This window comes from Stegodyphus dumicola, chromosome 4 (assembly GCF_044657685.1).
Source record: "Stegodyphus dumicola isolate Sdum_Otavi_A_Nest chromosome 4, ASM4465768v1".
In the NCBI taxonomy this organism is placed as follows: Eukaryota; Metazoa; Arthropoda; class Arachnida; order Araneae; family Eresidae; genus Stegodyphus; species Stegodyphus dumicola.
In genome coordinates, this window is record NC_140771.1 from 38,479,890 (window position 1) to 38,492,608 (window position 12,719).

Sequence of the window (12,719 nt, forward strand, 5' to 3'; positions counted from 1 at the left end):
TTTTAAAACTACTATCATACAATTATTTATCGTAACTTACTTATAATTACTGATACGTTGTCGCGCTGAAAAGCACGTTTTTATTAAGTATATTGTCATTTTCCTCGCTAGAGAGCTCCGATAATAAACGCGTCCGATCGCTGCTAAATTCAAAGAGCTATAGGGAGAACCGAGGCTTCCGACGCGCTATTTATAGGCACGCTCCCGCCGCCCCGTCCGGCCGGTACCGCCGCAGACGTTACGTTTCGCAATTTTTAAATCTGTAGACCTTTTCAATGTGTACAATACTTAGTACATTATTTTGATAAATCTCGTAGGGTTCAGCCTGCGTTTGCAATGTAAGCGGGAAAAAAATGTAATTATTTACGACATCCCATTAGAAACCTCAAAAATAACAGTATTTCTCCACTATTTAATGGATGTTATTATACATATAAACCTTCCTCTTCAATCACTCTATCTATTAAAAAAATCCGCATCAAAATCCGTTGCGTAGTTTTAAAGATTTAAGCATACATAGGGATATAGGGACAGAGAAAGCGACTTTGTGTTATACTATGTAATGATAAGTAATTAATCAATATTTGAAATAGGTCTTGGTTTAATAATTCAATATGACAACATTCTTTCCCCCTTTCCAGCAGTACCAGCAAAATATATTAAAATAAAAGCAGCCAAGACTATTATCGCAAGAAATACAGAATTTAAATTTGAGTATTTACTTTCTACAGATTTTGAGCTTATAGGGTATTTCAAAACACAATTTTCTCGTCTAATGCAGATCTGATTCTTTTATTACTTTATTTACAGTTAACTTAAAAACATTAATTGAGAACCTTAACTGCATTCCTTATCAAAGTTAGGCCTATTTATTTAGATTTACCAACTTTTAGTAACTAAGATTTCATCCTGATTTACGACTAAACAATTTAAATAACTGATAATTTTACTAACTGATAATTTTCAGCCCAGGTTAATAACTGATAATTTTCAGCCCAGATTAAAAAGGACATAATTAGACTTCACTGTACAATTATTTAGTACCAGTAGACTGCAAAACAATTTAAAATTCGGAAGCAGTCATTTTTTCAATGTTGATCAATGCATTTTTTAAAGCATAGGAACTTAATATTGTGTATGAAAGGAAATATTACGTAAGTCAGATACAGTCAGCTTATTAGGTATTTCTCCCTCCTTCTTGGCATGCCTGGTGCGGTGGTCTGCACGCTAGGTGCGTATTCCAGAGGTTCGCAGTTCGATTCCCGCCGAAGGCTTTGCTAATTCTTCATCTCTCCGGCTTCAAAAATATATGTCTCTATGTCTCTCTCTATTAGTGTTTTAATGCTATCCTTTATATTCTTTTTAAGTTACTTTGTGTTATTAACAACGTCCTATGTAAAAACTACTCGACATCTAGCCCCTGTATGGCCATGTAAACTCCCGGTGTAGCCTCACGGGGCTCCAGCGAGTTGCTTCTTCGAGATAGTGGAGGACGCGGGACATATGCCTATTCACCTATGTTATACGCCAGGCGTCCCCGTCCTCCGTCACCTGTCTCTCTCTACAGTGGCGCCCGAACTAAAAGGGTGCTGGATGATGATTCTCCTCATCCAAGATTTGGCGACTGGGTTCCCTAAATACCTCAGTCGCCCTTTGAAAGGGCGAGTATATAAGGTATTTCTCCCGCCTTCTTGGCATGCCTTCGTGTTGTGCTGGTCTGCACGCTCGACGCGTATTTCAGAGGTCCGCGGTTAAATTAGCGGTGAAAGCTTTGCTAATTTGTCATCTCTCCTGCTTTCAAATTACCTAATGTGTTTACAAGCCATACTATTATGTTAGAATATTTAAAGACTATACTTTTTGCTTGTAGAGATTTATGACTATTTTATAGATATTATTAGTAATATAAATTTTGGGTAATCTGTCATATAACAAATAGTACATATATAGAATTACTGGTGATCAAAATTTTCACCCGCTTTGGTGCGAAATAACAAGAGCCTGAAGTTTGAAACTGGAAAACAAAAATTGTAAATTAGGCTACTAGCCGTTCCATTCTCAGAACAAAAGTTACTAACCAACGATTTAATGAATAATTCATTCAAAAACAGCACTACGAAGACTGATAACATCCCCGGACTCTGAATCGAGAATCCTTGGATTAAAATTGGAAAACTTTCGAAAGTTACGTTTAACTTAAAGATTAGTTTGAGTGCAGGAAAAGTTTAATAAGAAAAACAAAAGAGTGATAAGACTTAAAAATGCTAGGGAAAATTTCTAAATTCAAAAATCAATGCATTGATTGCGAAGTTTATATGCATATATATGTATATAGTGTAACGGAACTGGTAGTTACAAATTTAAGGGTAAAGGAATATAGGGAAGGTACAAGTTTCGTAATACAATGTGAGGGGAAATATACAATGTGATCGCGGAAAACATTGTCATCACTAAGAACATGGAAATCATGTCTTCACGAAAAGTCGTTTTAATCACTGATATTTACAAGAATTAGTGTTTGATATTTACCAGAACTGTTGGAATGAACTATCAGAAACTGCAATATATGCATCACAAAGATGATAAGTCTCGTTTATGAAATGAATAGTGACTTCATGGTTGTGATGCATGTACTGCAGTTGGTAATCGTTCATTTGAGCGATCTTTGTAAATATCAAACATTTTTAACTACTTTGTAAATATTTTTCATTCCCCGTGCTCTTCGTAGATACTGTGTTTTCAGAATCACATTTTATATCCCCCCACAGACTGTATTAAGAAAATTGCTACTTTTGTTATGATTATACTATTATACTATTACTATTATAGTTGTGACCATCATTTTTGTTACGTCCTGTATAAATTCCCATGCGTAACTCTAAAACGATTACCTGAAGCTCAAAAAATAGTATGAATAATTATTTTAACACAAGGAAATTGAAGTCAGGCTATACAAATATGTTTGCTTACTTAGTTATTAATGCAAAACACTGTTGGATTATGTAAGAAGTGTGTGTTTTGTATTATACACTACTAAAAACCACGAAAACCGGCAAGTTATGAGCCCGTTCATCAGTATTCGAACCGACGTACACAATGCAAATATGGTACCCGAAAAATATAGAACGCGGTTTTGTTTTAGCTATTTTAGTAATCCACGCAATTTACAAAAACACATATAGATGTACAGTTAAGTGGTACTTTAATGCATAGTATAGAACAAGAAATAACACAGAATAGTATAATCAACATTAAGATGAAATTAATGGGGGGGCCTGCCACAAAGAAGTGAAAGTAACCAAGATTTTCCAGATTCTTAAATAACTGGAATTCCAGACTTAAACAGAGTTGATAACTATGATAAAGCCCCTCTTCCATTAAAAAACTGTTACAAATTTTGTATAATGTAACATAAACAGTGATCAAGAAACTAAGAAAACCAAGGCTTTGCCAGGAAAATAGGATTACAGAGGCAAGTTTATTTAACAATGAGGTAAATGGCTATCAAGAACAGCCCCGCCACAGTGTCTGGCTGGTGGCGGTCGCTATAGCAACATGGCTAGTATATTTCAAATAGGGCCGAGCCAAGGGTTGCTTTATTGTTACTTTGTTTTTGGTGATTGTTGGCTGAGGGGAAAAGAGTTATCGTTTGTCTTCAAGACACACCTACGGAAAATGGGTTAAGGCTCGTTTCTACGGCAGCAATAGACAGCTGTAGACTAACTGGCGAGAGGTTTTCTTATGATAGACAGACTGTACATTGGCTAGATATTTCTAAGCTCGCAATGGTTTTGGCGACTGATTTTTGTCTCTCAATTTATCGAAAAATAGCCAAAAGTCGCCAAACGATGACTATTTGGCGACGTTTTCGTCCGTTTCTGTATAACTGTCTATGTAAATGTATCTGACACATGTAATGCCTATTTAAATGCCTGCTTAATGTCTTGTTTAAATGTCTATGTAATTGTAACTGTATCAGGTCCTTATATGTAACAGTAACTGTATATGCCTTCTAGTAATTTCGAGAAATGAAAGGTACTGGAAATTTAAAACAGAAACTGTATAAAACTGTATAAGGCAGGAGAGAGCATCAGTTCTCAGTTTTTCAGTTTAGAGTAGACTTCGGAGTATTGAGAGATCTCCATGCGAGATTCGCTCTTTTGATGCCATGTGCTTAACGTTCTTAGTAGCTTGAAGTGGTAACTATTGACTGTGCTCTCTCATACTGAGAAGAGCTGTACCAGCACTTTTATGGAAATTTCCAAATCTGTAACGCTGTTTCTTTGGAAAAATTAATTTAATCAAGCTACCATCGGTTCTGTGTTCATTCAATCTATTACTACCTCGTACGCAAGTAGTAATTAATTCAACATTCATTCTAGGCTTGGCAACGAAATATTTTTATATATATATTAAAAACAGGCGTAAAATTTAGTGCATGTAAAAGTTAAATAAAAGTATATTTGCATAAGCTTATGCGCTAAAATTTCAGAGAAAACTTCTAATATCTAGCATGCATGATTTGAACGAACTTGCTTCAGCGTCTTAATTTTAATGCCTCAGAGACGGAGCTAATGATATACACCTAAAATTTAATTTATATCAAATAGTAAAATTTTCTGACTAAGAATATGCAAAACAAAATAAGTGTAACAAAGATGTAAAATGTTAAAAATTAGGGTTCAGAATTTAATTCTGCAGCAGACTCTTTAACCAATTTCAGCGCTGTCAGTCATTTACCTTCCACTGCTAGTATGTTAAGTTTTAACTTCTTTTGCGAGTATTATGATGTTCTTTCCTTTACTAACAGCTGAAGAAGATAATAAAATTATAGCAGTCTAAAGTGCTCTAGCAACATTAATTTCCAGATGCTATTGTTTTATTTCTTCACTTCATTTTAATTTCACGTTGTGCTGCTAGCAATAATATCTGAAAGTGAACATGAATTTTAGCACGAAAACCGACAGCTTTCAATTTCATTCCAAAAATTTGAAAGTCAGTTACATTTAAGAAAACAAAGATAAATCTTAATGCGAATTAGTACTTTGATAAAAGGTACCGAATAATAAAATGTTAATACACATGCAAATTGGGACACTTTTAAGCCAAGATAACGAAATTTTTAAGACATCTTCAGATTAGAGCTTTCTGGTATATATTTTCAAAGACATACTAAGAGATGTTTGTCACTAGAAAATTCTTTGCATTTGATTTTTACAGCATCGCCATCTTTAATTTATGTATGCATTTTTAAATGAGAAAAATAATCGATATAATGGGAAAAGTACTTCTTTTTAAGCTAATTGAGTTAAATCATTTTCTCGGTTAAGTTACTATTTTTAGAGAAGCACGGAGATAATATTTTTTTAATTTAGGAAAAATTATGACATACGTAATAATTTCTAGTGAAAGAAAAGAAATCTGCTGCAACCCAAACTAATTTTAATTTTTATGAGGGGAAAAAATCTAATCACGCAATTCCGAGCGCTATTTGGAATTATAGTTGCAAATATTCTAAAAGTAAATTGCACATGCACGCGAATATTCTATTACATTGAAAATTCCTTTTTCGATAAGAATAAAAGTTAAGGCTGTCAGAAGCTTATGAATAAATATAACTTGCTAAATTGCTTTCAGAAAAGATGCGTGAATCTTACACAAAGAAAAAGAGTGTTTCTTTAAAAAAATTTCAGAAAAGTTACGTTGAAAGTTTATGAAGAACAAAAATAGAAGAAATAACGAAAATGGAGAAAAAAGAAATCGTGAACATGGATTTTTGCAAACGTAAAAACCATATTCAAGTATAAAGAACGAAACCATTTGCCTATTAAGAGCTGTCTGTTTTCTTAACAAATGTAAATTCTTCTTATAATTCACCCTAATCCAGAGAATGCAATATAATTTTTTTTTTTTTTTTTTTTTTTTTTGTAAAATAAATTTGAAAGACCCTTTATATCTGTGTGATAAAAATATTGAACATTTCCCTTTCTTTTATTAAATACAGATGAAAGAGCATTCAAAAAAGATAACTTTGAGTATTTACTTTATAGCAAAAAAGTATATTTTTATATTATTTTCGGAAACTAAGAATTAAGTAGAAAACAGTCACTTTAATACAATTAATTTCCCTCTGGTGATGAAAAACATAACTGACTTGAGGCATTTAATTTTCTTCTTTTTAAAAAAGAAATCTTAATATATTTTGTTTTGTTTTCATTTTTACGAGTAAATTTTAATATAATAATTAAGGGTTTTAGTTTTGCATTTATAACGGATTTTTGTGCTATAGAAACTTATAATTTCGGAATGCTTATTTCCTAGACTTGCTTGACGCGCGCGATATTATTTTTATAATTTTTTTTTAACTAAAAACTCTAGAAATTGAATATTATGATCCTAGAGACAAATAATATATGAATTTAAAAAAATCGACTCTTGCCCATTGTTTTGTGGGTGGTGCTCGCACTGTGAAAACACCACGCGTCTAGGACTTTGAAACGTACCTAGGAAATAGGAAAAAAAAAACTTACCTTTCTCCGTGCGCGTTTCCAATAAATGACGAAATTTACGAATTTAAAAAAAATGCATGTAAGAACTGCATAATATATATATTTTTTACATTATTTTACAAACTAAATGGTCAGAAAAAATTAAAAAATAAACATTTATGTAATTTTTCTATAGCAGTGAAAGTATAAGTGCCTAAATAATAAGGACGTTTGGCTACATGGATTTAAAAAACTGAGTAAAATAAGGATGAAAAAAAGACTTAGTTTTTTTTTTTTTTTTTTTTTTTTTTTTAAAATTTTAAAGAACAAATATTTTTTGTGACACTGTTCAAAGCACGTTTTGTCTTTTTGGTTTATGCATAGACCCACATTGCACGTTTCGCACATGTATCTTCTTTTATTCTTTTATGATGTTTCTTCCTTGTGCTACAAAATGTACACTGATTGGATGTAATTTTCACTGGTATATCTCCAGCGTTATTTAGTTTCTTTTCATCTGGCACGTGAAATTTGTGTTTTTTCTTTTATGTTAATGGGGGGGGGGCTTGGTCTTTTTGGCTTTGGTACGGATCATTCGTTTCCCATTCATACTTATTTTATTCGTATTTCGTCTCAAAATATTCAGAAAATATTTTTAATTTAAATAAAACTTTACGCAATTTCTATTTTTAAATTAAATTTAAACCAGAGGAAATAATTTATAAAATCACAATACTAGCTTGGGGAGCAAGTCTATTGAGGTCAGAGAAAAGTCTTTGGTAAAGAAAGACCTTTTTACTGGGCAGGTGCATGTATTGTTTAGTAATAAAATAACTCTGTGATTCCAAAACCCCTTATCTATATCCGGGTAAAAATAAACATTTCTATTTGAGAAGCAAGCAAACGCCATTGTGAAGATCAGTGGTTTCAAGGCGCGACCACTGAACCTCTAGAGCATTGTGACACAATGCTCTAGTGGGGCAGTGGTCGCGCCCTGAAACCACAAAGCAAATGCCATACATATAGAGGCTTTTTTTATATATGCAGTTTAATTATTGCTATGTTTTATGGCTTATGATAGAAATCATGATGTGCGATGACTAACATTTGAAATTTAAAGTTGTTTATATTAATAAAAGAAAGTTAGTTTGTCTCATTGAAAAAAAAAAAAAAATTGAAAAGGCATCCAATTTGAAGAACTAAGACCTAAAACATGTATGATTCTGTAGTCATTTTGTGTTATTTAGAGGTAAAAGATCAGTAATCAATTGATTTTCACTCACAAATTTCGGAAGGAAAAGGAGAAAAAAATTCGAAATTTGGTGGTTTCAGGGCGCGACCACTGCGCGTCAAAGGGTTAAGCCAAAGTTCCACTGACTTCGAAAGACAGAAAAGAAGAGTTTCTGACTAACGCGCGTTTGCCTTTTGGCCACGTCTCTCTAACCTTTTACTACGCTCGGCCGTAATACGGGACCTTAATAGCTTCGCTGGCTAACTCGATATTTAGTGGCCAACTTAGTTAGATCTGTGTTAGCTTCGGCTACATCTCTTTAGTTAAGCATTAGTTAATTTCTTATTTCTCACACTTTTGAGTTTAAACCCAAGTAGAAGCTTTGTTGTACGCCCTGAGGAAGGGGCCGACTGTATATCATTATTTTGAGCAATAAAGAGTAATTAACCCTTCTTGAGTTTTACATTTCGGTTTCTAGACTAAGCGATTATTCGCTTAGCAGTTCAGTAGGTTCCTCCACAGTTAGTTATTAGATAAAAAGCAGGGACGCCACAAGCTTTTAAAATTATGGCCAGAATTGCTTTAATTCAGTTTTAAACTTAGAAAAAGCTTTCCTTTTTAATTTATTCGTTATATATGAAGTAGTGAAAATTGTGGAGAGAATGTCGTCATATGATAAAATGATGTGATCCTCGGACAATAAGATTACCACACATAGCCTTAAAAAGTTCATACACAGTTAATTGAAAGGGATGTAGAGACATTAGGTTATTTTGAAGCAGGAAGCATGAAAAATGAGCAATGCCCTCGCCGGGACTCGAACCTCGGACCTTTGGAAACGCGCCAAGTGTGCTGACCATCACACCACGAAGGCATGCTAAGAAAGCGGCAGAAATACCTTATACAGTCCCCTTTTTAAAGGGAGACTGGGGATTAGACCTTTTTCAGTTTGGGCACGACGGTAGAGACATTAGGATTTTTTGAAGCAGGAAATGAGGAAAATGAGCAATGCCCTCGCCGTGACTCGAACCTCGAACTTCTCGAATACACGCCGAGTGTGCTGGCCATCACACCACAAAAAGCATGCTAAGAAAACGGGAGAAATACCTTATAGTGTGATAGGAGCTTTGGAGTAAAGATATCTCAGTCTGTTGATTTAAAGTTGTTTGCAATGCCTTTTTGATGACTGACTGAACTTCCTGTACTACCATTAGAGGCTTAACAGAACTTAATGGAGCTATTTAATTAAAGAAACATTGAGATCTAAAACAAGGCCTAAATCAGTTCCATTAAGCAGTAGAACTAGAATAGAATAAACAACTAAAATATGAACTTAAAGTCTAAGAGCTGGTGAGATGACTTTTTGATGGAAAATTCTAATATGGAAGGTTTTGCAATGAAATTTTGATATAAATCGGGAATTGTTTGGCAGTCTGTTCGGTAATTTTCGTTTGCAATAAATTCCTTAAAGAACAAACTGCACGCTTTCAAATCAGAAAATATGGAGGTCAGTTCACTAGTCTAGGTTATTGATTCGGGTCTGATAATCGAGGTAATATCCTGACAGCTGATACAAGAAGAAACGACTTTTGTTCCATGTGATTGCAGTTGGACCGATATGTTGTTGATGGATATGTTATTTTGATCAACCAGAATCCCAGCCTGCCATTCGCAATATCTGACTTAATTTATCTAACATGGAAAGAGATTATGGTGATCAAACCTTGCACTTACAGATTGTTTCCACTTAAGATTCACCTTAAAAATAATATAATTTAATTCAGCATTTTAAATCAGTAGTAGAGCAATTCCTTTTTGGAAGTGAACGAAAAAGGTATATCACCGATTGCTGCCGTTACCTTACCTGTCATTTCAATGTTAAAATAAAATTTACATTAAAGTTTCTCTGCCTGGTTTTTTATTTCATTGTCCTTTAAATATACAGTTTTCAATTTTTGTAGGTAATTTGTAATGCCCTCAGTTTTGAAGATTATCCAGTATGAAAACCAGGAATAAGCCATATGGATTAACTCACCCTTTAGGTAATAGACGGTATTTGTGTGCATATTAAAATAGAGAAAAGTTTACAAATTGATTCCCTCTCCTCTGGTCTAGTTTTAATCGATATCATAGTTTTGCCAAGGTTTTTTTTCTCAGGAATGAATTTCTGCTGTTAATTCTAGGAAACGTGCAACATAGAATGTTAATATAAGACATTAATTTATTTATTCAATACAGTTGCTTTGGTTTATTAAATTTAGGCAAAGGATACGATAGCTGTTTATTTAAGCTCAGTCCCCTTTTTTTTGACCTATTTGTAACGGAACCCCTCTTCTCTTATCTTTCTTCTTTTATCATCTTTTCTTCAAGATGACTTTGTTTCCAGAGAATTTTAAGCCGCCATATATCGCCCAAAGACAGTATAGTGACAAACGGTTTGCTGTATTTTGCATTTGATTTATTTTGTTAGCGCCATAACTTACTTGTGTAAGCGTCGTGGTATACTCTGTGGAACACGAGGAATTGAAATGAAAGTTAGCCAAACACAATACCTCTAAAATTCGTTTACAAATAATAAATTGTTTTTACAGACTAATGGTGGAAATATTGAATAATTAAATTTGGAAATTTTGCGAAAGAAATCGCTTGCTTTCTTGTTTGCTATTTACTATACCACCCTATTTTGATCGGAAGTAACATCCTAATTTTTTCGAAAAATGTTTAAAACTAAATATCAGTCTGGGATTGAATGTTTCATTAAAGAAGATCTTAATTCCAACGAAATGAAACGAAGCTTGGGATCATGTGTATACGCCTCCTATCTGTTCTGCACTAAAATATTCGTTCATACAAATTCGTACAGACCAGCAACCCGCAGATGATGACTATTTTTAAGATCTGCCTTTGGAAACATTACCATCACAAGATATCCTCCAGAACGAAAACCTGCAGCGCGTATTGTCAGGACATCGTGATAAAAAAGAAAACAAATATTGATTATGCAAACTTTAAATATTTCAGTTCAGTAACAAATTGCAAGGCATTTGAAACATAGTACTCAACCTTCCTAACCAGCCATCTAAATTAAGGCCTCAATGGTCTACCATATTCTGAAATCAAGTCAAATCTCAAAATATATTTCAAGAAAGTAAGGGCTCACCTTATCTCTAATTTCTTGCCTCATCTTTTCCCTCTCTTCTTCCATTTTCCTGTGTTTCTCTTTCCTTCGTTCTTCGGCTTCCCGGAGGGCTTCCAGTCGTTCTTGTTCTTCTTCGTCTGCTGCATCTTTGTCCTCAGATGTCCCTTCTTCCTCGGTTCCGACAGCACCTGGGGAAATGAAAATACTTGTAAAAAACTATACTAAATGCTACTTTACTTTCAGTAAAACACAGACGCGTTACAGCAATTACAATTATTTTATACAGTGGCTTAAATAACATATTGATTTTGCTACTTTTTTTGTGTGGTAATCAGGAAGTTGGATAACATATTTTTGACCCCTAATTTAAAGTCCTCGGAAGGTATGAATGTTAATAAACCATGTCTTTTTGTATGGAGGCATTTAATATGCTGTTGAGTCAAACATTCTCCCGAGATGTTCATGGTAGATTGGGCGACTCCGTCAAAATTATGACCGAGCTAGGCAAATTCGTACTATCACCTATAAGCCCTAAGTGAACGACAACTACAATAAATTCATGTACCTGATCTGGTATTAAGAGTAACATATCAGGAGTTAGAACCATACCAGGAGAATTAGAAAGAATAACGTAAACTGATTCTTTTACTTCAGGAAAGTGTGTGTCTAGTTCTCTAAAACGGCGTAAAATTTAATTTTTTTTAAAATTTTTATTTTAAATATCCCCATTGATAACAAATTGATAATAAATAGTCAAATATTTATTATACCAGGATAATTTTGCATACTTAACACTCTAAGCAGATTTATTGAAGTTATTTCTGTTCTATAATTTCTACTATTTCTTATTAAATCGTTCGAAAGATGCAAAGGATTCATATGTTTACAGCCAGTGATAGAAGCTGGGTTGTGAGCGTTGTTTTCCACGACCGAACGTGACCAGATACTTCATTTGTCGAGTTCATTCCTCGATGTTAGCGAAATAAAAATTACAGAAGTTAATAATTTTAAAATGTTGTTATAACTACAAGAAAATCTGCCAATATTTAAATCCAGACGTCATTCAATGGGAAATATACAAAACTAGCTGTTTAAGAAGCATCACACGTGGCAAAAAATGCAAAGAGAGTATAATCGTGACAAAGTGTGTTACATGCGTCTAAAACTATTATAAACCTATTAAAAATACTGCACTTCTCTCTTATGTTATAAGTGGTTAACATGTGCAAGTTTAAATTTGGTAGATTAGTGGCTGGAATCCTGAGGAGGCCGTAATTGATGTTTTATGATTCCGGTAACAGAAAATCTCAATTGCACCGAACTGAGATAATTCGCCATAGTCTTGATTGCTTCGGCTGGGTCTCGTGTCTCTCTCCACTCACCGTTGGAGTGGAAAAAATTATAAGGCGTATTGATACGCATTCTCCGTACGTGTACAACGAGTTATGAGTGGTTACTGCGTCCAGTCAGCAGCTGGAGGATCCGGAAATTAACTAACGGCAAGAACGCATTTGTTGTTTTGAGATTTCAGGTAAAAAATGTCTAACTGTCTGCACAACTTACCCTACTCTATCGTCCGCGAAAAATCAGCTTTTGTTTTCTTTTTTCTTCCTTGGTTTTGCTATTGTTGTTGACAACACAATTTTTGCAGTAATAGTGACCAGAATTCTATGGATTTAGAAGGTGAGATTAATGTTAATAATCAAATTAACCTATCACAAATTGATTTTAGTAAACTTTTACGCTTTCACTCTCGCTTGTAACTTCTACCTCAATCAATTATTTTAAACAGAATTGAAAGCGTAATTTATAATTATTAATTGAATTTTAATGAAAATTTTGCTGGAAAAGTGTAAGTGTT

The 12,719-nt window shown here is 33.8% G+C and overlaps 1 protein-coding gene across 2 annotated transcripts in view; it reads right to left on the reverse strand.

Annotated features, from left to right (window-relative positions):
- LOC118195957 (complexin-like) overlaps positions 1-12,719 on the reverse strand; it is a 980,726-nt gene that overhangs the window by 70,772 nt on the left and 897,235 nt on the right. For both annotated transcript variants that reach the window (XM_085814740.1, XM_085814739.1), the window contains one exon: positions 10,880-11,046. In XM_085814740.1, coding sequence (XP_085670866.1) covers positions 10,880-11,046 — 167 coding nt within the window. The remainder of the gene's footprint in view (positions 1-10,879; positions 11,047-12,719) is intronic.